The sequence below is a fragment of the Crotalus tigris genome, unplaced genomic scaffold (assembly GCF_016545835.1).
Source record: "Crotalus tigris isolate CLP2741 ecotype Arizona unplaced genomic scaffold, ASM1654583v1 scf7180000019068.10715455, whole genome shotgun sequence".
NCBI lineage: Eukaryota > Metazoa > Chordata > Lepidosauria > Squamata > Viperidae > Crotalus > Crotalus tigris.
In genome coordinates this window covers 4,466,103-4,491,546 of record NW_024097358.1, presented here as the reverse complement: position 1 = coordinate 4,491,546, position 25,444 = coordinate 4,466,103, and the positions used below count along the sequence as shown (strand labels likewise).

General features: G+C 44.5%; 1 protein-coding gene across 2 annotated transcripts; it reads left to right on the top strand.

Annotated features, from left to right (window-relative positions):
- The first annotated feature begins 4,404 nt into the window (after window positions 1-4,404).
- On the top strand, window positions 4,405-24,061 carry TM6SF1 (transmembrane 6 superfamily member 1). 2 transcript variants are annotated; one of them, XM_039358938.1, is made up of 10 exons: window positions 4,405-4,878; window positions 9,711-9,814; window positions 11,033-11,130; window positions 12,595-12,698; window positions 13,412-13,494; window positions 15,002-15,123; window positions 17,690-17,794; window positions 18,503-18,595; window positions 19,618-19,737; window positions 23,599-24,061. In XM_039358938.1, exons 1-10 carry the CDS (start codon window positions 4,787-4,789, stop codon window positions 23,788-23,790), a joined length of 1,113 nt encoding a protein of 370 aa, XP_039214872.1. In that variant the 5' UTR covers window positions 4,405-4,786; the 3' UTR covers window positions 23,791-24,061. The 2 variants fall into 2 exon arrangements, with proteins under 2 accessions (XP_039214872.1, XP_039214873.1); XM_039358939.1 differs by having other exon boundaries at window positions 4,725-4,895.
- The last annotated feature ends 1,383 nt before the right edge of the window (window positions 24,062-25,444 follow it).

Genomic DNA, 25,444 nt, shown 5'->3' with positions numbered 1-25,444 from the left:
GTTCATTGTGCCACTAAAATATTGCAACTGCTGAGATGATGGTGGAAGAGGCACCAGCAGGAAATAGCCTCAAAGTTCATGCTACAGTAACAGGAAACTATTCCAAACAAAAGGCTAGAGAGGGTATAAAAACCTACTGCCCATGCGCTCAGGTCCTTCTTTCCTCTGGTCTTTCCTGCAAGAACCATCTTTCTGCCTCTTCAATAAACTGTAACCTTCTTCCCAAAGCAGTTGCCATGTTGTTTATTTATCCCCGGCTTGGATGAACCAGGATGAAGACTTTACTTCCAACACAAGCCTTTGTAATAACATACATGAATTCTTTGTTGGGAAATCCATGCTGGAGAACCTCATGTGCAAATATGTACCACAGCAGCAGGTGACTATATGCAAACACATCAGGGGAATCTTTGTGTGTTGGATTTGTACTGTACATATAAAACTATGCTGTAAAAACAGCTGTACCTGGCTTGGTTTAGCTCTCCAATCGCAGCATGATTTTATCTATATAAAAATACTTCCCACGCACATTTTTAATTAAGTTTGACCTCAGCCTGACCTAAACAGTGCAGATCCCACACTTCACATATCATTTATTGCAAACAACTCAAGAGACAAATGTTTAGCTCCATGACAACACCACAGAATTGTTGCACGTACATGTTTACTGAGAAATGTTGAACTGAGCTTCAAATCTTTGTCTGCTGTCTTTAGGGCACATGACTGTAAAGCCTCCATGTGCTGGAATCAAGATTTCAGGCCCACCCACTTGGCAGATTGCTCATTGGTCTGAAGCAGGGGTCTTCAAACTTGGCCCTTTTATGACTTGTGGACTTCAACTCCCAGAATTCCTCAGCCAGCGTTGAAGTCCACAAGTCATAAAAGGGCCAAGTTTGAAGACCTCTGGTCTGAAGAAAGAAAGAAGTCCACACGAGATGTATGGCAAAAACCTACAATGATGTTGGGCATGTCATGATGTAATCATGTAAAAGACATAGAGTCTATAGTTGGCACAGTGATGTCATATGAGCCATATAGGAGAGCTTCATATGGTAGAGGAAGGCTTTCCAAGGTGAAATTACAATAAACCCAAAACAAACAAACTTTTAAGCGACCCCATTGAAGTGTAAGGCTCTGATCTTGATCCTGCTTAGTTTGTGCCTAAATTGGTTTCTGAAAAAGAGAACATTGGATAAAAATGTAAATTGTTTACATCTCTGTTTCTGATTCCTGTCCTGCCTCTATTGCAGCGGTTCTCAACGTTTGTGTGACGGCGACCCCCGTCACACAAACATTATGCGCATGCGCGGCACGCATGGGGGGCGTGCGCAGCACGCATGCGCGGCACCCTCGTGCGCGGCACACATGCGCGGCGCCCCCATGCGTGGCGCACATGCGCGGGTGCCCCGTGCGCGGCGTGCATGCGCGGCGGCGCCCCCATACATGGCACGCATGCGCGGCGGCACCACCGGAGGGGACAAAATGGCGGATCGCCGCCTTTGGCGACCCCCGAAAAGTGATCGATCGACCCCAAATGGGGTCGTGACCCATAGGTTGAGAACCGCTGCTCTATTGCCACTGTTTTCAGTCACCGGCTCCCTACAAAATGAACAAAAACTCAATTTTGAGGCTAACCTTGGCTGGTATTAAAAGGCTGTGGAAATGGCTTTTGAAACAGGATTTGCTTTTCCATCAGGATCACTTAGGCCAGTGGTTCTCAATCTTTTTAATGCCGCAACCCCCAACTGGTTGTAAGTCGAGGACTACTCAACCGGTCGTAAGTCGAGGAGTACTCAACTGGTGCAGCACCGTTTGCAGAAGGGGACTTTTGGCGGGCTCAGCAGGGCAGAGACAGCCTGGACAATTCCTATTGGCTTTTGAAAGCCAATGGAATTAGACTCTATTCAAGAGAATCTATTCTATTGGCTTTCAAAAGCCAATAGAATAAAAGGGAGTAGCACAGCTAAGGAAAAGGGGGGGAAAATGGCAAACTGCGTTGTTTGGCGACCCCCGTGAAATGGTCGTTCGACCCCAAATGGGGTCCCAACCCACAGGTTGAGAACCACTGACTTAGGCCTATCAGGGCAGGAAAGAGAGAATGACAATCAGATGGGGAGAAGATAGAAATAATAGGTCACCAGGAAGTGTTGATGACATTGTTAAATGCAAATGGAAGGGGTAGGATAAGGTCTATCCATTTATTTGCAAATCAAATTATCCTTTATTGCACTCATTAACCAGCAGATTGAATTTATCTTCTACCTCTCTCCCAAAACTCCAGTTTATTTGCAACAGAAGGAGCCTATAAGCTCAAGTAAGGAAGCAAAGATAAATAAATACTCAATGGCTACTCAAGTGAAGTGCCCAAAAAGCTTCTTAGAAAATCAAATCTCCATGGACCATGCTAGTCTTTTCCTGAAGATGGGTTTGACATGTACAGAAATCCTATCACAGGTAGTCCTTATGACCACAATTGAGCTCAAAATTTCTGACAAGCTAGGCGAGACAATTGTTAAGTGAGTTTTGTTCCATTTTACAACCTTTCTGGCCACAGTTGTTAAGTGAATCACTACAACTTGTTAAGTTAGTAACATGGTTGGTTGGGGAATCTGGCTTCCCCATTTGACTTTTTATTTGTATTTATTTGGAAAATTTGCATTGCCGCCTACTCGCACATGGTGATTCAAGGTGGCTTACAAAAATAGAAAGACACCCTATAAAAAAATAAAAAATAACAAGGGGAAAAATAATAATATAATAACCCCCCCCCCAGCCCTTCTGACTTTGCTTATCAGAAAGTTGCAAAAGATCACATCACCCCGGGACACTGCAACCATCATAAATATGAGTCAGCCGCCAAAGGGTCTGGATTTTGATCACCTAACCACGGGGGATCCTCCAATGGTTACTCTAGAGCAGGGGTAGGCAACCTCGGCTCTTTTATGACTCATGGACTTCAACTCCCAGAATTCCAGAGCCAGTGTGGCTCAGCTTGGAAACCTTTCCCTTCCCCTCAGCATGGCTGGCTCAGGAATTCTGGGAGTTGAAGTCCACGAGTCATAAAAGAGCCAGGGTTGCCTACCCCTGCTCTAAAGTCTAGTGAAAAATGGTCATGTCACTTTTTTCAGCGCTGTTGTAACTTTGAATGATCACTAAATGACTGCTTGTAAGTCAAGAACTACCTGTACTAGGTACTACACAGTATTACAATCCGCAGAATTCCAGTTCTGCAAGACTCTTTGTTGAGAATACTGAGGGCTGAAATCAAGGCTGACTGAACAGCCCTTGGGTGGAGAAAGAGGATATTTTTAACTTCAGGAACATTGTCCCTCCCCATCTAGAGCAGTGTATAAAAAGTTGGCAAGCCTTGGATACCGATGAAACATCTTCGTTTACAGACCGTGGGAGCAATGCATATTTCTTAATTTGAATCGGAACAAAATGACTTTGAAGTCTTATTAAAAAAAACAAACACGTGATGATGATTTGATTTATTTATCTAGGGAAAATAATGGAAGACCTCTGTTGGCTTGATTATCTCCTGGGGAACTTGATGGACAGGTCTACACTGTTTCTGGAGCAGCTGTTCTGAAGCGGTTTGCCACTGCTTTCTTCTGGGGTGGTTTTGGGTTTCTTAGTGGCCCACCAAGAGCTAACCAGGTCCTGCAGAGCTTTCTGAGATCAACCAGGGTTGTCCCAGGGTTCCCTAAAGCAGTGTCAGTGACCCCAAAGTAGATTGGTTCTCTCATTCCCCTGGCTCTACCTTGCTGTTATCTGGACAAGGAACGCTGATAGCCTCCACTTCTGGGCAACAGCTGGATTGGACCCGAGAAGCAAACCAGTGGGCAACAGCTGGATTGGACCCGAGAAGCAAACCAGTGACCTCCGATGAGATGGGGCAGGTGAGAAGATGGAAGAGGAGGAGATGGATTTCCGGGGGGGGGGGTGCTTTGGCTCCGACGTGGTGGAATCAACTTCCCCCTGAGATTCGAACTACTCCCACCTTGCCGGCCTTCAAGAAAGCTATTAAAACTCTCCTGTTCCGGCAGGCCTGGGGTTGATGCGGGGGGGGGGGGCGGGATTCGATTGGGACATGCTGTGTGAATGTATTCATTTTTAATTGTTATACTTGTTTTAATTTTGTACGCCGCCCTGAGTCCCTAGGGATTGGGCGGCATATAAATTTTATAAATAAATAAACAAACAAACAAACAAATAAATAAATAAGAAAGATTCCTAAACCCAGCATCTGGGGCCAGCCTGGGTCGTCCATGCAAAGTTGGCTGTGCAACGATCTGACTCAGTACCCCGATGGCTAGAGGTGGCCATTCCTGCCCAGAGGGAGAGCCGCTGGACGGGCTGGCGGAGGAGGAGGAGGAGGGATCCTAACAGATCCGCCCGCTTTTGCCGGAGCTGATCAGGGCGGCGGGAGGAGGCGGCGTCTCTCTGGCCATGGGAGCCTTTGGGCGCCCGCTCCACTCCAGCAGCTGCACCAGCAGCGCGCAAGGGCGCACCAGCAGCGCGCAAGGGCGCACCAGCTTGGCGGCGGGGCTGGAGAACCAAGCGGGAACCCTCCCCACGCCTCGGTCGGCCGGGCTGCGAGCCGCGAAGCCCGGAAGCCTGCAGAGTCGGCCAGCCCGGGACACGCATGGAGGAGCTGGCCAGGCAGCCCTGAAGCCCAGCGCCGGAGCTGGGAGCCAAATGCCGCCGGTCTAACCCCTCCGAGCCCGTCGCCGAAGCCAAAGGAGGAAGAGGAGGAGGAGGAGGAAGCAGGCCAGCTGCTGGGATGAGCGCCGCGGCTGCCACCGGCGTCTTCGTGTTATCCCTCTGCGCCATCCCCGTCACCTACCTCTTCAACGCTTCGGCTGCCACCGGCAGGTGAGCAAGGAGGGCAGGTGCGGACCTTTTCTCACGTGCGCGCTGCCAAGCGGGGCCGGCGGAAGGTGGGAAAGGGGCCTGGCGGCGGAGAAGAAGAGGAAAGAGGGCGCAGAAGTGACAAGGGCGGTGGGAGAGGGGCGCGCAAAAAGCGGAGCTTCGTCGCAGGTGGAAAAGCTCTCCGGGTGTCTGGAGACACCCCCCCGTTTCTCTGGCCGGCCGGCCCGCCCGCCCGGAGAGATGCATCGCAAAGGCTAGGAGTGTGTGTGTGTGGGGGGGGGCTTTGCAGGAGTGGGGAGAATTCAAGGGGGTCTTGCTGGAAGCTACATTTGCACGCGGCGGGCTCTCCTTCTGAGCCAGCAGGGATCCAGCGGTGTGGCTGCTGTCGTCTGCACGGTGCCTTCAGAATAAAGTACCTTGGATTCGGCTAGGTCTGTTTAGGGACGAGTGGTGTGTGTGTGTGTGCGCGTGTGCGCGCGCTGAAGTATATATTGGGTGGGGGGGAGCGAGAGGGGCTTGAATAAATTGAACGGTATCAGCTATTTGTCTTCCAGCAACTTTCCCCAAATGCCACAGGGGAGAATATTAAATCCCACGGAGTTTTTCAAATCGTATGTAAGTCATTATTATTATTTTTTTAATTCATCCTGTTGGGTTAGCCATGCTGGGCCAGACTGTTGTGTACTCTGAAGCACGGCTGAGTTTGCCCAGGGGGGCTGAATTCAAATCAAACTAAACACTTTAGCACAAGGATAGAAACGGCAGCCTAGTTTTGGAACCAATTTATACATTCACAGGCAGAACATGGAGCAAACCAAAAGTAGCTGAGTTCACACATAACTGTCATAAACCAGGTGTACAAAGCAGCCTTGCCCTGTTGCTTACATCCTGTGCCGCCACACCCAATCAAATTGCCTGGGAACAGCAGGTGAGTTCAGGGCTACCTAATCCTTGATTAAAAGAACCAGATCCCTGCATTTGCGGAAGGCAAAACAAAGCACCTCTGAAGTCATAAATAAACTGCACTAACAAGACTGACGGGGCCATAGACCTAGCATGAGGGGTCAGGGGAAGGCATGGGGATCATGCTGTGAAATCCCTGCCAAATAGGGAAATATCCACCCAGCTCACCAGGACTGAAGACAGAATATGTTACAGGTCCCATCTATTGGGGATATATATCTGGTGGGACCACAGAAAGAGCTTTTTTAGTGGTGGCCCCTTCTTTATGGATCATCGTTTCCCCCCCCCCCAAGGCAGGGCTGTCAAACTGCTAGCCTGTGGGCCAGATGCATCATAACGAAACCACACCCACCCCATTGCCGGCAATGGCAAAAAAAGTCACAATACGTCACGACACGTCATGTGACGTTGCGAGCTTGACACCCCTGCCCCAAGGTGTGATTAGCCCCCAGCTTGTTGCTTTTCCAAAAAGTCCTAAAGATGTGATTTTTATCAGAGTCCCTGGAGTCCCTGAATGGAGATGTTGCTTGCTGTCATCGGGTGGAGTGGATGTTATTATCAGATCAATCTGATTTAATATCCTTGACCACAGCCAAGCACTGTTCTGTAATTTGCAGAGTACGCCATAGTATTCACTCTAACCACTTTTCGTTATGTTTTAAAATAACTACATTTTTCCTTTTATCTTAACGAATTGTGACTCCTGCGTTTGATGGTCTGTGACCAAATAAAGATTTGATTTGTGTTGCTGTTGTCATAGGGAAAGATTTTTATGTTGTGGATTTTTGTATACATTCAAACTAGACTGTGATGTTTCTCTGTGTCATATGTGTGTGTGTGGCGGGGAGGTGCGAGGTATATACATAATGGTATTTTTTTTAGAGCTGAATGCAACACATTTTTATTTTAATGTAGGCTGATGAGTGTACATTTCAAGTGAGAACAAAGGTTCTATTCCTATTCCATTCCATTCCATTCTATTCTAATTCCATTCCATTCCATATTTTCTATTCTATTCTATTCTATTCTATTCTATTCTATTCTATTCTATTCTATTCTATTCTAATTCTAATTCTATTCCATTCCATATTTTCTATTCTATTCTATTCTATTCTATTCTATTCTATTCTATTCTATTCTATTCTATTCTATTCTATTCTACTCTATTCTCCATTCCATTTCTATTATTTAATGTTGTAAAGCTACTTGAAGTCAGCCATGTGTGAGTTGAGCAATCATATAAGTCGGTTTAATAATAATAAAACTTGCACAGTAAACACTCGTGGCCTTCCCCAATCTGGCAATTGGAAAGGCACCAACTTGGGGCAGGCATCTCTGCTCATTTTGTCCGCCCAATTGGCTGTCTTGCTGCTGCATGTCCTTTGCCCCTGGAACAATACCTGGAGTTTGCACAGATTGTGTTTCAAGTTATATAAAAGGGGAACATGCTGAACTGGCTGTTGTTGATGTGATGGCCAAGAAGGTAGCCTGGGGAGAGCCGGGCCGGGCCAGGAACAAGAGCAGGAAGCCGGGCCTTTTGGTCACTTGCATAAGCTGGGCTGGTATTTTTAGAAGCCACCCTGCCCTCGGCTGGCTGTTTCCTGCACTGACAGGGTGTGGAAAGGGGCACAACAATAGCCAGCAGCTGCTTTCTCCAGAAGAAATGCCAGAGGTTCATTTGTCAAGAGAGAAGTGGCAGGCTTGGCCCGAATGCAAATGCTCTCTCCCCGGAGCCCATGTCCCCCAGCTCAGCAAAGAGAGAGAGAGAGAGACCAACTTACAATCAGAATCAGCATCCCTGGACATTACTTAGCGTACTTATTTGCTCGATGTAAATGCCACTAATGGAGCGAAAAGCACTACCTTCGGCTTGCTCAGTGGGCATGGACAGCAGAGGAAGAGACTAAAGTGTGAATCTCCCTCCTCTTTGTGTGTGTGGGTTTATGTGTGTGTGTGCATGTTTGTTCGGGTGAATTTTGGCCTCTTGGTTGACTCCCTGGATGAGTCCCTGCAGTTTTCTTGGCAAGATTTCAGAAGTGGTTTGCCATTAACTCCTTCCTAGGGCGCAGAGAGGGGGACCGGCCCAAGGTCACCCACCTGGTTTTGTGCCTATGGCAAGACTAGAACTCACAGCCTCCTGGTTTCTAGCCTGACGTCTTAACCACTGCACCAAACTGGCTCTCAAGTGAATATCTTTGCCTTTGGATCAGTCTTGGCTCCTGGGGGCTGTCTAGATTCATCTTGGCAGATGAATCTTGAGAGGCATTTAGGAAGTTGCTTGCCTAGGGCTGAGAGAGAGGGATTGATCCCCCCCAGGTCACCTAGCTGGCTTTGTGCCTCAGGTGGAACTAGAATACAGAGTTTCTTGATTTCTGGCCTGATGCTTTGATCACTACACCATACAATACACCACGATGGCTCTCTCCCTATTTATAGCACAGCCCTTTAACCATTATTCCATAGATCTTCTAGCCAAAGCTAATAGTCAGAGTTCTTCAGCTGTTGCTTTTCCGTTTTTTCTTCTTCCTCATTGCCCTTTGCTTGCTCCCTCCAAGGACATCAGCAGCAGTTTGCAACTGAAGGATGCTAAACGCTCAGGAACACCAAAGGCAACAGTCAGCTCATCTGCTTTCATCCTCCACACTGCAGTCAGTAGGGGAAGTGAACTTTGCTGCAGGAACCGAAGTTTGGAAACGTTAGGCTAACGTTAACAGCCACCACCAATGTAGCTGTCTTAATGTACCTTTGCTCCTCCAGGGTTTGTTCGCCACACCAAATCACCATTTGGGTAGACGTAATTTATGGCTGGGTTCGGTGGTGTTATTATCACACAGTCATAATTAATTGGAAGAGACCTCAGAGGTCATTTAGTCCAACTGCTGCTGAATTCTGTTTAAGGAGATCGAGTGACTAGGAAAACACCTTTTTAGGAGTTGGGCTATTCCACTGGCTGAGAGCTCTTATTATAAGGAAATTCCTAAAATCTGCCTCCAAGCAAGATATGGCTCCTCTCTCCCACATCTGATAGATAATACAGATCTCAATCAAGCTCCATCCAAGATAATTTACACCAGCTGGGCAGAACCCCCCCCCTCTTTTCGATTTCCCTCTGCCCTAAAATTCTTCGCGTCCTGTCTGCAATTTCACTGGCCACTTATTAAACTCTTTAACGGCGCAATCTGCACGTTTCCTGCATCTGGAATATGGATCTTGGAGTATCGGGCAAACCAGATCTTTGGCTGAGTGGGAGCACACCAGAAACACAACTAGCTCGGTCCAAAGAAGTCCAGCTATCTGTTGGAGCATCTCATAAAACTGCAGCTGTCTTCTCAAACCTGCCCCCCCCCATCTTAACGAAGCCAGTGAAATACGACAAAAATCTAACAGCGCTGTTTTGGCGGCTTGGGCCTTCTTCTTTGCTGGTATTAATATTTTGAGGAAGGAAAGGAAGTGATTGGCAAGTTACGTTCCCCACTGAAGCTTCACAGTTCCTGTAACCACTGACTTGCAGGAGGCCAAGCTGCATTTGTCAAAGAAAAAGACAGTTCTCTCCTTATTTGTTGTGGTTCTTGTGATAAATATCAGAGGCTTCTTACAATCCAGTTCTGCACTGCCAAAGGATCAGCAAGCTTGGTCTTGCAGGGAAAATTATTCACCCTTCCAAATTTTCCACCACGGAGCTCTCAGTAATGATTTCCTGTGTATGTTGGGATACTCTGAAGTACATAATTGGAAGGGAAGCAAAGCACTGGGTGAAGTCAGCATTTTCTGTTTTCCTGTGGTTATATTTGAGGAAGTGAAGGAAAACATGTTAAACTCTATTTTCCCCCCGCCCTCTTTTGGTTTCTCACTTTTCTTTTTATTTCCTGTAGCTCTTGGGTCATTGTAGTAGCTGGAGTGTTGATTCTGCTCTTAGTGGGCTTGGCAGCTCGATTTCTGGTGAAAAGGAGACCCCCAAGCGACCCACTTTTCTATGGTACGTATTGGTGTGGTGTGGAAAAAGTAAACCAGAGCTGGCTAATCTATCATTCAAATCCCATGGCAATAAACCATAGTTTAACTACAGTTCATTGTACTAACTGCAGTTGGCGGAATTTGCCTGAATGCCAACTAACGTTAAGCCGAAATCCAACGCTACACTTTAGTGGCTGGTTAGTATTAGTTTTTACAATGCATAGGACTGAATTCCTCCATTTTCTGAATTTGCACAATGTAATGAATGAAATTCTTGAGTCCTTGTCCAGATCTGGCTTAATGTATTGTGCAAAGACAACTGTGGTGTGTATGATTAATTATTGATCTAAGAAATTAAGGTTTCCTGACATAAGAGCACATTGGGGTAAGTCTGAGATTTAGACAGTGGCCTGCATTAAACCACAATGCAGCTCCTTTATTTTTGACTGGGTGCAATTTGCAATCCCACCCATGTTTTAGCATGAAGCATCTTGTGGCTATAATTGTTACAATGATAATAAAAATAATTCTGGCTTAATGCAACACATCAAAGCAACTGGAAGCTGCTTTTCACAGCTCAGTCGGTCGATAGCCAAAGCTTTATTCCATTTTTCCATTTGCATTTCCGCTCTCTATCCCAGTGATGGCAAACCTTTTAGAAACCAAGTGCCCAAACTGCAACCCAAAAACACTTAATCATCGTCGAGTGCCGGGTGGGTGTGGCCCATTGGGTGGGCGTGGCTGCAGTGATAACAGCAGACTGGGTGGGACTAAAAGTTCAATCAATCAATTCCAACTTTGCAAGATCTTTTTTTTTCCCGCGAGAAGTTGAAATTGACTGATTGAACCTTTTTTTTTTGCACACGGCGGCGGAGGCCTAAAGTGAAAAGGTTTTATAAAACCCAGCTGAAGGCCTAGGACTGGGGCAATGGCACGAGGGCTCTGAGCGCCAAAGACCCATGCCATAGGTGCGCCACCACTACCCTATCCCAAAGTTAGGTGAAAACAAGAGGGCTGCAAATAGAGGATGGGGTTGATGACATCTGAATATCTGTAAAAGAACATCTGTGAATGGGGCCAGAAAATGGTTGCAGAAAAAAATGGCTTGTGCAATGATAAACGTGAAAGTCTTGGAAGAGACAAATGGTTTCTCTCGTAATTAAAAAGTGCTTTTCTTCCTTCTTCTTCTCCTTCTCCTCCTCCTTCTTCCTCTTCTTCTTCTTCCCTGGTTTTGCTGCAGTTTACGCGGTGTTCGCTTTCACCAGCATCGTCAATCTAATCATCGGGCTAGAACACGATGGGATAATCGATGGATTCATGACTTATTACTTGAAAGAGGTAAATAATCATGGCTCATTAGGGGTAGAGGAAGTGGGTCGGCAGCTGGGAGCCCCGGTGACGTGGTGGTTAGGAATACAGGATTGCAGACTGACTCTGCCCACTGCCAGAAGTTCGATCCTGACGGGGTTCAAGGTTGACTTGGCTTTCCACCCTTCCCAAGGTCAATAAATTGAGGACCCAGATTGTTGGGGGGCAATAGGCTGACTCTGTAAACCGCTTAGAGAGGGCTGTAAAGCACTGTGAAGCGGTATATAAATCTAAGTGCTATTGCTATTGCCCCTTCCTTCCTTCCTTCCTTCCTTCCTTCCCTCCCTCCCTCCCTCCCTTTTTTCCATAACTCTGCCAACTGCGAGCAGTTCAATCCTGACAGTATTCCAAGTGTGGCCTTACAAGACGTTATAAAGTACTATTAACACTGAGACCCAAAACTAGTTTGTGTCTCAGAGCATTATGTGACTCCAATGTTTACAATTGAGCCAGATGACAGCGCTGAGTTATTGGGTTGTTAACCACAATTTAGCATGTGGATAGCATGTTTATTAGGTCCTGATGGCTGTGAACAAGCTTTACGTGGAGATTTAAAATTGGAATTAGCTTTTTTAAAAAAACAAAACAAAATAAAATCTGCACCACACATGACAGCTTGAATGCTAAACTTGCCAAACCACTTTTTAGTCTACTAGATTAAACCAAGGTGGATTTGCATATTACTCCAGGTGGTGTGCAAATTCAGGAAAGCTAAACTTCATGAGCATTGAAGAAAGATAATAAATGGAGAATGACTTGAGAGTAGAAGCACTAGAAGGAAGTGAGGTTTACTCCCAGTGCGGTCCACAGGTTGAGAACCACTGCACTAGTATATAGCAGTATACACTATATACTAGCACTAGTATACAGTGGGGGGGATGCAGTGTCATCACAGGGGTTCCGCAAAGGCTTGAAGAAATGTTATGATTTAAATCTTGATTTAAGTCTTGGGGGGGCCTGTGGCTGTGGTCTGTGGCCAAAAAATGGTATTTGAAGGATGTCCAGGGTGAAGAAAAGGCGGAGATCCCCTGTCCTAGTGGCTTCCCGTCAGTATTACTGGGAGTGTTCTTGGCGGTTCCTTGATTAGGCTGTCGTTTATTGTTTAATTGTTTGTCCTAGCTGGGAGTTCATTGATTGCCCTATTTGGGTAATGAAATGTCTGCAGGCAAACAGCCAAGCTCACAGAGCATCAAGGACCCCCCACAGGTCAAGCCGGAGCTACAAATATTCTCTTCGGTTGGAGAAAAACCCATCAGACTTCCGTGAGAGAATTAAATTCATTGCAAAGACAACCAAGGCTATCATGATGCCACATTTTATCTCCGGGGGGGGGGTGGGTTTAAAACGCCAGACAGCTTTTTTTTATTTCAGCTGAAACTGCAAGGTGGCCTTATCTTCTCTGTCGCCCAGTTACTCGTGCGCTTATTTCCACAGGGCGAACCTTATCTGAACACGGCTTACGGCCACATGATTTGCTACTGGGATGGTTCCGTTCATTATCTGATGTATCTCTTGATGGTGGCTGCCATTGCCTGGGAGTACGTAAGCATGACAATTGGGGGGGTTACACATGACATTTGGGGGAGCTAAGTATGACTGGGGAAGTAAGCCTGACATTGGGGGGGGGGTTAAGCAAGGCATTTGGGGGGAGCCAAGTATGACATTTGGGGGAACTAACCATGACATTTGGGGCTAAGAATGACTTTGGGGGGTAAGCATGACATTTAGGGGAACTAAGCATGACTTTGGGGGGTAAGCATGATATTTGGGGACGCTAAGCATGACTTTGGGGGGCTTAGCATGACATTTGTGTGGGCTATGCATAACATTCAGGGGGTGATTGTTGGGTTGTTTTCATGCCTTCCTTTCCAAAAATTCTATCTGCTGCCTTAACAGCAGACGGGAAATAAATGCCGATTTCTTTAATCAAAAGAAAACCCTCCTCCAATTAAATAATGACAACAATGATAAAGAGCAGAAAAGAACAAAGATCCAGCATATAAAATGACTGAGTTGTTATGGGACATCAGTGTCAGGAAGAGCTCTTGAGCCAGCAGGGCTGAATATTTTAAAAATTGTCCCATTTATGTTTTAAGCTAATGCAATGTGATTACCCAATTATTTAGTGAAAGTAGTACATTCAGCGACTATAAATATATAGGCACATATTGTTTGTCTGAATGTACCTCCAGTAAGAGAACATGCATCACAATGGTATCTGAAAGCAAGGTTTTCTATTTTTCTCTGGCAGGGAAAATTATCGGATGATTGGCTTGTACTGGCTGGGATCCATCACAATGAGCATAATTGTCTTTATCCCTGGAAACATTGTGGGTAAGGAAACATTAAGAATACACTTTGCTTTGGGGCTTTAATAATTGACCTCTTTTTCGAGTCTTGAATTTTCAAGGCAATGAGATCAGTGGGTACCAATGAAATGCATATTATATAGTATTTTACAGCAGATTGGGAGCATCTTACTAACTTTGGCCAATCTCAAAAGCCAAGCAGCACGAGGTATGTTTACTGCTGCGATGGGAGATTGGCTAAGCTAGAATTACACACTAGCTGGAAAATAAAAAATGCATCCTGCAACTGGTCTACGACAACTCACCACAACCAACTTGCCTTGGCACGGGACTACTCACCATAGGAGAAGAGTTACATTAATATTGAAGAAACAGTTGGAATAGAATCATTAAAGAAAAGATGCCAAAAGGAGGGACCACATGAAATATGAATGACAAAATTTAAAGTATTTTTAAAAATAATTAAATTGAATTGTTGAATTGTCCTGCAGGAGTTGTCTCATGGTGAGTTGACCATGCTGATTGTCCCACAGTGAGTCCCAACTGTGGCAAGTTGGCTGCGGTCAGTTGTGTCATTCTGTGCTGCAACAAAGCAGTGGTTAATCCCTTTTGTTATGTTCCAAGAAAATTGCATGAAGTCATCAGGAGTTGAACGCTACTGGAAGGAGACTCTACTACTACTAATAATAATAGTAGTAAAGTTGGAAGGGACCTTGGACATCATCTAGTCCAACCCCCTGCTCAGGCAGGAAACCCTACACCATTTTGGACAAATGGCTGTCCAGTCTCTTCTTAAAAACTTCCAGTGTTGGAGCATTTACTGCTTCTGGAGGCAGGCTGTTCCACTGATTAATTGTTAATCCACTGATTAATTTAGTTCAACTACTCCTGCAGTTGAACTAAAAAAACAAATAATAAATCATAATTTAGTAAACTGAAAGTAAATTGTGTCCTAGCATTTTATCCTGTATCCTGAAATATGTTCAGATTTATATTTGGCAGGAGGAAATTTTCTTAAAAAACGAAGTAGAGAATGTTTGCATTCCCTTTCTTCCTTTTGTCTCCATTTCTTGGAATAAATATCAACCAGTATGGAGTTGGTCATGTTGGTTGCGAATTTTGAGAGTTGTCGCCTAACACATCTGGTGATCATCCAGTTAAAGGATGCTTAGCTCTCTCCAGATGTGCTTGAATAGAACTGCTACAATTCCCAGACAGAACATCTGGAGATTAGGCACATTTACATGAAATTGGCTGTGTCTTCATTATAAGAGAATATTGTTACAAGCTAGTCTGATCTGTGAGTCCAGCCAGGGAGCTTATCTCATGTCTAATGCACTGTGTGAAACTTTGAAAATGGGATACCCAAGTAAACCAGGATTCAAATAACCCAGCTTAAGTTGTCATACAAACAAGAGCAGTAAACGGCACTGAGTTTGTTGCGATTTTCATCTGAATAGGCATGCAAAGGATTGCCCTGCTCGACCTGTCATTAACAATTCTTCATTCATGTTTTCCCTGTTGCCGAATAGGAAAATATGGAACAAGAGTGTGTCCTGTATCCTTGTTAAGTGTGCCGTATATTTGTCTCCCGCTATGGGCTGGCTTCAAAATCTATAATCAACCACCAGCGGCTGACAATTTCCCAACAAAGGTATTCTTGTTATAATTGTCGTTATGAAAAGGAAGAGGAGGAAAAAGGCTTGAACTTCAAAAGAATTCTCTTGATCATCCGATTCCTCTTTTCTGAACATGTCATTGTGACTTGTCAGGCTCCTTCTTAAACAGCGGCACCCAATTTGCATGAACTATGGCTAGCTTCGCCTTGCGCTCAGCCAAAACCAAACAATTCACATTGCTGCTCCGAAGGCCTGGAACACGTCACTTCATCCTAAATGAAGACATTTTTCTGCTTAACTCAGCATGCACAGAATCCTGCCATATCCTTGACTTACACAGTTTGTTTAGTGTTTGTGGAGATTCTCAGTCATCCCAAAGGTACTTTTTCAAGTACCCATGGCTGTCCCAAAGGTACTTTTTCAAAAGGCAACTTTACTTCCTTTGTTTTAATAATAATAATAATAATAATAATAATAATAATAATAAAGTTGGAAGGGACCTTGGAGGTCATCAAGTCCAACCCCCTGCTCACGCAGGAAACCCTATACCATTTCAGACAAATGGCTATCCAATCTCTTCTTAAAAACTTCCAGTGTTGGAGCATTCACCGCTTCTGAAGGCAAGTTGTATCACTGGTTAATTGTTCTAAATGTCAGGAAATTCCTTCTTAGTTCTAGGTTGCTTCTCTCCTTGGTTAGTTTCCATCCGTTGCTTCTTGTCCTGCCTTCAGGTGCTTTGGAGAATAGCTTGACTCCCTCTTCTTTGGGGCAGCCCCTGAGATATTGGAACCCAGCTATCATGTCCTCCTTCGTCCTTCTCTTCATTAAACTTGAAGACGTTTTGCTTTTCATCCAAGACGCTTCTTCAGTTCCGAGTCAGAACTGAAGAAGCTTCTTGGATGAGAAGCGAAACGTCTTCAAAAAAAAACTCCCAAAGAAAACCCAGTTACCTTTTGAAAAAGCACCTTTGGGGACTAGTCCATTCCAAGTGATGACAGCACTGAAAAAAGCCATCAAAAAACATTCCCTTAAACCTCCATACAGGTGACTTACGACAAAAAAGTTTCTTCACATTTATGACTGGGGCAGCCTCCCCAGAGTCATGTGATCAACATTAAGACGCTTGGCACAACTGGCTCATATTTATGACGGTCGCCGTGTGTCCCAGGGTCACGTGTTCCCCTTTGGCGACTTCCTGACAAGCAAAATCAACGGGGAAGCCAGATTCACTTAACCACCGGGTTGCTAACCAAACCACTGCAGTGATTCACTTAACAACTGAGGCAAGGCAGGCTGTAAAATGGGGCCAAGCTCACTTAACAAACACCTCACTTAGCAACAGGAATTTTGGGCTCAATTACGGTGGTAAGTCAAGGACTACCTGCACAGAGGGAAACGTTCTGAGCATCACCAACCTCTCGCCTTAGGGCAGTGGTTCTCAAGCTGTGGGTTGGGACCCCATTTGGGATCGAACGACCATTTCACGGGGGTCGCCAAACCACGCAGTCCGCCATTTTCCCCCCCTTTTCCTTAGCTGTGCTACTCCCTTTTATTCTATTGGCTTTTGAAAGCCAATAGAATAGACTCTCTTGAATAGAGTCTAATTCTATTGGCTTTCAAAAGCCAATAGGAATTGTCCAGGCTGTCTCTGCCCTGCTGAGCCCACCAAAAGTCCCATTCTGCAAACGGTGCTGCACCAGTTGAGTAGTCCTCGACTTATGACGGGTTGAGTAGTCCTCGACTTACGACCGGTTGGGGGTTGTGGCATAAAAAAGGTTGAGAACCACTGCCTTAGGGGGAAATATAAATATTGGTTTTGTTTTGAAGGGAAGAGGAAGTGACAAAGCAAGTCTACAATTAAACATACTTTGGTTTCCAGCTCTCCTGCCCCCTCCACACACACACACCCCGTTGAAGAAGCCTTCCTCAAAAAACCTAACGAGGCTAAATCTTTTCCACAGAAAGCGATGCACACTGCTACTTGTGGGTTCTCCTTCTGCGTTGTTGCTGGCTCTTCTTTTTGTAAGAGCTGCAGTAAACGGCGGTGCAATTACTTCAGTCGGCTCCACTCCAAACCGTTTGTACTCCAGACCCAGTCAGGAAATGGGTTTTCTGTTTCTTGAGACATATTTTCTTCCAGGGTTTTTGTTTGTTGTTTTGTTTTGGTGGGACGAGGGACAAAAAGACGCTGAAACATGCTAAGCCGTAGTTTGCTTCCCTCTGATTTATGGAATTAGGTATAATTGGAGAGGTTTGCACCATTGTTAAAATTATAACATTTGGCTGGGTTGATAGGTCACGCTAAACCATAAATCATGGATTGGAAAGCTAATGGCCGAGGACTCCTAGGGCACTCAGCCCAAACTCAGCCGACCACACGATTTTTGGCAGGCGGCATGAATTAAGTCTGTGCATTGTTTTCCCAAACTGTTTTGACACTTTGGACCTGCTTGAAAAATCAAACTGTTAAATTGCAGAGGCAAGGCGCCTCCTAAAAGACATCTGGCATACGGTGCAAAGTATATTGTTTTGCAGAGATGCCACAAAGCCCTTTGCTGCTTTGGGCGCAGACTTCTAACAGGGCTTCCATCCCCTTTGCAGATCATTAAAGAAATTCAGAAGCAAAATCTGCTGAGAAGACCGACTGACTTTCTCTTGGCTTCGTATTTCATTTTGGCAACTGGATTTTGCCTCTTCAGGGGCATGGTAAGTTTCTTTCTTTTTTTAAAGAACAGAATAAAGAGACCGGAATCTTATAACATGAGGTGTGTGCCATATACTGTACACTTTGTGCAAAGCATTAAATTTGAATTGAAAAGCATTTAAGTTTGTTTCTATGTTTAAACTTGAATGTGGGGGCAGGAAAAGTGAGCATCTGGACATAGACATCCATGGGGGGAGGGGGGCAGGTGTGATAAGGTTTATGAACTGGTGCGCAATGCTGCATTGCAAGTCCAGAAGGGTGGGATGTGTCACATAATGTCACAATGCATGTTTTCTAACTTTGCACGTTGTAGGAGGTGACCAGGCTAAACCCGAGGGAGGGGTCAAATGCATCATAAGTCACGAGTCCGTGCATGCCCAAAAGAGATCTAAGTCCAGCTCACTTTGAATTCCTTCTTGATTCCCACTCATTTCTCTTGACTGTTAGTAGCTCAGATTTTTGTAGAGAGCTTAAGCTTGCAATACATCTTTATACTCATTTGAATCTCCCGATTTCCCCTGCGCTTGACACACACTTTGTCATCACATCCGTGTGGTTAAGAACAGACACTTACAGCTCCAAGTTGTTTCTCTCTTCCTCCCTTACCTACCTAGGGAGATGGCAGTTGGAACAAGATTTACACCAATTTCCTAACCAGTTTATTACACCAAAATTATGATCCAAATATTATGGCTCCAATTTTTCTCTAGATTGTTTTGGACTGTCCAGGTGAACTGTGTCGACTTTACAGCCAACTTCATGAGCCATACCTCAAAGATCCTGTTGCCTATCCAAAACTTCAGGTAACCCAACTGAGACATTTGCATTGCGATGCACACCTAACATTTGGTAGCTATGCTCACACATTTTGAGGACCTGGAATGATTACTTTTAATTTATGACCCTAAGTCAGAATTGAGTGGATAAGGTTATGGATTAGAGTTCTGTGTGAATTTAAATATTGGGATTGGAAACTGGAGATTACTGTATGCATGCATATGAACCCAACAAAGACAGTTTCTTCAGCAGGCATGGTTTAGCCTGATATGAGGCATGATTGGAGAAATCATGCTAATTGTCAACATTTTTAGATTAAGAACTTATTATTTGACTTTGTACAACATCCAGGTCGCAATTTTTAAGCTTTAAAACAGTTGCAGGGTTTATATTTTGCATCAATTAAAAATATCAACTATGACTTGACAATGTATGTGTACCCAACTATTATGGTTCATAAACCATAATTTATGGCTTAGATTACAGCAGTCTGGTTTAAACACAGCACACTAACCATCACTCTGCCTCAGTTACAAAATTGTATAAGAAGACCAGACCTTCACACATAAATTTTGATTAAGAGACTGAAGGCTAAAACGTGGGAAGAATGGTTTACAGGAATTGGGTATGTCTAGTCTAAGGAAAAGGACTAGGGGAAACATGATAATACTGTTCCAATATTTGAGGGGCTCCTACAAAGACGAGGAGGGGGGTTAAATTATTTTCCAAGGCCCCAAAAGGCAAGACAAGAAACAATGGTTGGAAACTAACCAAGGAGAGAAGCAACCTACAACTAAGGAGAAATTGCTTAATGGTGAGAGCAATCAACCAATGGAATAGCTTGCCTTCAGAAAGTATGGATGCTCCATCACTGAAGGCTTTCCAAAAGAGACTGGACGACCATTTGTCTAAAATGATTAGAGTCTTGTTCTCCAGCAGGGGCTGAACTAAAAAACCTCCAAGGTCCCTTCCAACTCTATTCTATGTTCAAACGATGGCTGCTGCTTTGAAGGTGCAGAGATCAATTCTCTTCTCTTCTAACATTCAGATGCTAGCCTACATGTTCTACTCGGTGCCATACTACATAATTTCGGTCTATGGTCTGCTTGTACCTGGATGTTCCTGGATGCCCGATTTAACTCTTATTCATGCTGGAGGACTAGCCCAGGTAAGACCAGAACATTTTTAATGATCCCATATTGGAGGCCTGGTTTTCCTCTGTACCACTTCCACATTCAAAAGAGAGCGAGAGCCATGAACTAAAACCTAGATAATCCTAAGTCAGTGGTGGCAAACCTATGGCACGGGTGCCAGAGGCGGCACTCAGAGCCCTCTCTGTGGGCACGCAGGCCGTCGCCCCAGTCCTAGGCCTTTAGCTGGGTTTTATAAAACCTTTTTGCTTTAGGCCTCCGCCGCCGTGTGCAAAAAAAAAAAAAAAAGGTTCAATCAGTCAATTTCAACTTCTCACGGGGAAAAAAAAGATCTTGCAAAGTTGGAATTGATTGATTGAACTTTTTAATCCCAGCCAGTCTGCTGTTACCACTGCAGCCCCGCCCACGCAATGGGTCCTGCCCACCCAATGGGCCACACCCACCCGGCACTCGATGATGCATAAAGTGGGTTTTGGGTTGCAGTTTGGGCACTCAGTCTCTAAAACGTTTGCCATCACTGTCCTAAGCTATGGTTTACTGAGTAGAGCACAGTTTGGCGCCATGGGGAAGGTGCTGGCCTAGAAACTAGGAGATGATGAATTCTAGGTTCTCCCCCCCCCCAGGCATGAAAACTAACTGGTTGACTTTGGGCCAGTCTTCCTCTCTCTCAGCCAAACCACGTGATAAAGTTTTGTGGAGAAAAGAGAAGAAAAAGGAGACAGCATTAAGCGTATCTGCTGCTTTGAATTGGCCAAAATATATAAACAGTGGAATAAACTCATTATTGCTGTCTGAGTTCACATATCACCCAAGCCATTAAGAAGGGTTCACCAACTCCAACTTCATACGCTGAAGCCAAAAACTAAGTTAACCACATAGGCTGGGTATGACCAACCTGCTAACCTAAAATGAGTAGTTAGCTAATTTGTGGCTCACAGACATGTTCAGACTGAGCCAGTGCGCTTCATATCTGGTTAAATTAAGTTGGATGAACTCAGGCAACTGTATTAATCAAATAAAGATGGTTCATTTAGCATGCTGTATCAACCTAGGCCTCATAGCTTAGCATAATAAACTCCACTGTTCAATCCCTGCTCAGAAGGGATAAAGCTACCTATTCAATTTCTTTTGCTGTTGTTTGCACACGGGGCAATCTGAATGCTGTTACTACTCAGACAGAACTATTGTTGCCACTGGAGATATCACCCTACTAAGAGCCCCACCCAGTATCTATTCAGTGGATGAAGAGTTTGCAAAGAGGATAAAGACAGCAAGATTGAAGAAAGCAGATAGATTGGTCAGCTGGCTTTTTTTGGGGGGGGCACCATTGAGATCAAGGCTCTGAATTCAGCAGAGGTAGAAAGAACAGTCAGAACTGAAGAAGCTTCTTGGATGAGAAGAGAAACATCTTCAAGGGAAAACCAAGAAAGTCCAATTGCCTCTTGAAAAAGCACCTTTGGGACAACCATGGCCTGGATGACGGAGAATCTCTCTAGACAGGTAGAAGGAGGATCTTCAAAACCTCACCCAAGAAACAGCGGGAAGAACGTACCTCCAAACAATTTCAGATACTATTAATCCAGGAGATAAGGGTGCTACTTACAAGGAGAACTGCTACTGCTCAGTAAACAACCGTTATCAGGAAGTATTCTTTAATATCTAGGATTCTGATTCTCTGGGTTTGTCAGGGGGAAGAGATGCTTACATCTGATTCTTCCTCAAAAGAAGAGTTAGTAGATTATTTACTTCTTTATCTCATCAAATACTAAAAAATGGCCCAAGATGGTTAATGGCAGGAAAAAAGCTCAGGTTTCAAACCCAACAATACAGTCGCATTAAAAAGAAAAACAGTTTAAAAAAGAAAGAACAAACCTTCTTAATTTTCAATGTTTGCCTAAATCAGTGGTGGTGAACCTATGGTACTCAGAGCTCTCTCTGTGGGCACGCACGCTGTCGCCCCAGTCCTAGGCCTTCAGCTGGGGTTTATAAAACCTTTTCGCTTTAGGCCTCTGCTGCCATGTGCAAAAAAAAAAAAAAAAAAGATTCAATCTATCAGTCAATTTCAACTTCTCGTGGGGGAAAAAAAGATCTCGCAAAGTTGGAATTGATTGATTGAACTTTTTAGTCCCACCCAGTCTGCTGTTACCACTGCAGCCACGCCCACCCAATGGGCCATGCCCAGCCAATGGGCCACACCCACCTGGCACCCAATGATGCATAAGTGGGTTTTGGGTTGCAGTTTGAGCACTCGGTCTCTAAAAGGTTCGCCATCACTGGCCTAAATTGATGAAACACGATAGCTGGCAGATTTTCTTGGGGACAGCTTCCACCATTATGGAGCCACCATCAAGAAGATGCTGTGCAACCTTTTCCCAATAGCAGGAAATCTCCATGGCTGCTCAGCTTAAACATGGAGATATATATTCCTCCTATCGCAAATGCTGTTACCACACAGACAGAACTACTGTTGCCACTGGAGATAGTTCCTCATCCTACCATCCTTCTTTGTTCTCTTATCATAGGATAGAGACTAATATTTGGACCTCTCCACTGATCAGCCCTAGCCCACTTTGCCCATAAAAGCTCAAGTTGTCTGGAGCATGACCTGGTCAGCCCTTCCTCTGTAGACCACAGTCAGGGATCATAAATTCAGGTCAATCATCACCATTGCTAATACACAAATAAATCACCGCTTGAAACAGGGGATGACGGATGAAAGACAAAGGACAAAACAGTCCTGAGCTGTCCCAGTTGCTTCTATCTTTACATGTTTGCTTATGCTAAAAATATTCTTTGGCTTGGCAGACTTCTGCTCTTGCATATAACCTTAGATGTAAAGTTACGGTTATGTTCCAGAAAGCCCAATTGGAGAAGAAGCAACACCTTCTTCTCTAAAGACGAAGCAAACTGAAACTATCCAAAGTTTTGCTCTTAGAAAAGGAAACAGCAAATTACTCCATTTTTTTTTTCACCTTAACTTTTGAGCAGATGAGGTCGCAAGTACTTGGGAAACGCTACATGTCATTGTGTCAAAGCTCAAAGCAGGAAAACTCTAGTGGATGTCCTGATTCTATGCCAGGAGCTGACACAGAGACAATAGATCTTCTCCAGAACATTCTGATTCTCAAATCAGAATAATAGGATACTCTTATTATGTACCAAGCTTGATTGATGCTGTGCTTAAAATAACAAGCAAGTTAATGGAAAGGGGACGTACGTTGAATTAGGCATAATATGGGGTTGCTTCCCTCTGGTTTAGTTTGGTGGTTGCCCAACTTAATGGTTTCCTTAATGGGGTTAGCTAGTTGACTAAGCCACGGATGGTTAGCTTCAGTGTTTCCACTAAATCAAATCACTGTTTTGTGAAGGGAGAATTGCTGATTTCCTGCTTGTGACAAATGAAGCAAAAAAAAAAAAAATTATATCTGTAATCTCGACCCACGTTTGTAATATTTTAATTTTGTATTTCATATTTTTTGTTTTTATCTCTCTTTTTTAATCGAAACATGCTGTGAATGTGCCCTATGATCAATAAATGTTTTACGAGCTGGGTTTGCCCAAGATGCAAAGCTACAAGCCACCGAAGGGGATTGTGTCTTGGAAAGGGCACACATGATGATTTTGAGATAAGGGGATGCATGTTGGAGGGTTGCCAAACAGCCCAGTCCCCCAAAATGCAAGGGTCCAGAACAAAGAAGTGGGGGATGGAGTCCCATTAAAAAATCCCATTAAAAAGCCACAGCACAGGGGCTTTCAAGAGTCATGGGTGAGGGGTCTCTGGCTGAAGGAAGCGTGCCAATGCATCCAGTGATTATGGGGACTATTAACGCTGATTCCATACAAGTGACAACTCACAATTCATTCCTTCTGCTTTCCAGGCTCAGTTCTCACACATTGGCGCTTCCATACATGCCAGAACGCCGTACATCTACAGAGTTCCCGATGAAGGGAAGGTGTGGTTTCTCGTTCTCAACGTGATCCATGCAGTTCTCCCCCAGCTGTTTGCATATCGCTGTGTCCGCAACCCTGAGTTTTTCATGAAAGCCCAACTGGAAGAGAAGGTGGACTAAGAAGATGGCTTCAACCTGTGGGGCGTCGCAAAGACGGGGTCCCAAGTTGGAAGCAAAATTACTGAAAATAAAAAGACTTCTGTCTTTCATAATATTTCTTTGAGAGCTTGCTTCCTGTTTCCGTCAGATCATGGGAATCTTTCTCCAAACAGAATCAGTTTTGTTGGGGACTCGCTCCAAGAATGTTTGTGGGGCGGTGATGGTGGCGACATTTAAAACATTGTGTTGTCCAAACTCTTGTTAATAAACTCTCTCACTCATTGTCTAAGTACTCCCCCTCTGTATCAAATTCATTTTCAACTGCAAAGGTGAATTAAATAGTTTCAGGAATGAATGGTGGTTGGGAAATTTTTCTTCAGCCCTGTCTAAAGTGGGGGTCAGTCTTGACCGAACCCTGGATTCTTCTTTTTTAAATTTTTGAGGGGACATATTAAAGACAAAATACGAGAAGAGTAGCTTTCAATCTTGGCTGGGAAATGATGATCCAAGACCAATACAATCATCCTAGAAGTCTTGCCAATCTTGCTGATGGTGAATAGTGCTGTTTTGTTATTATGAAGAGCTACCAGGAAACTACAATACATCTGCCCAGAATGCTAACCCGTGGTTTCTTAACCTGTGTTTATTGATTGAATCCAATCATCTTGGCTCGGACAATACTGAGTCACCAGTAAGCTTACTTAGAGTCTAGCATACTCTAATAAATGGAGTAGCGATGACGTTCTTAAGGATTTGCCTTCTTCAGCTCTGCACATTCTCAGTACTGCTTTCAAGCAAAGTCAATGAAGCAAGCTGGATTTGCTTAATGACTGTGGCAAGCAACTGCAGTGATGTGCTTAACAACTATGGCCAAAAAGATCCTAAAACTTGGCATGACTCACTTAATAACCCCCTGCTTAATAATGGAAATTCTAGCTCCCGTTGTGATTGTAAATTGAGGACCACCCATAGGCAATGCTAGCTGCAATCATATAGTCTATATCATTTTTGTGGCCCAAATTAAGGTACAATTTGCTGTTGCTTTGTTCCAGGATTTTGTTTTTAACTTTCCGCTCTTGTTATTTCCTAGAAGTCTCCCATCCAAATATTAACCATGCCCAACCCTGCTTAGCCAAAGTTGGCTAGGCACCAACTAGTGGGCAGTGGTTAAGGTTCTAAGCCAGGGGTCTTCAAACCTGGCCCTTTTATGACTTGTGGACTTCAACTCCCAGAATTCCTCAGCCAGCTTCAACTCCCAGAATTCCTCAGCCAGGCACGCTGGCTGAGGAATTCTGGGAGTTGAAGTCCACAAGTCATAAAAGGGCCAAGTTTGAAGACCCCTGTTCTAAAACTTAACAGCGATGTGAAGGTTTAGCATAGCAATAGTACTTATATACCGCTTCACAGTGCTTTACAGCCCTCTCTAAGTGGTTTACAGAATCAGCCACTTGCCCCAAACAATCTGGGTCCTCATTTTACCGACCTCAGAAGGATGGAAAGCCGAGTCAACCTTGAGCTGGTCAGGATTGAGGGAATCGAACTCCTGGCAATGTGACCAGTGAGTTAGCCTGCAGTTCTGCATTCTAATCACTCCGCCACTCGCTTTGTCGGCCATTTGCAGACAGACAGCCTCCGAATGTCAGATTCAGCACAACAGCCACAAATCAAAGCTGTG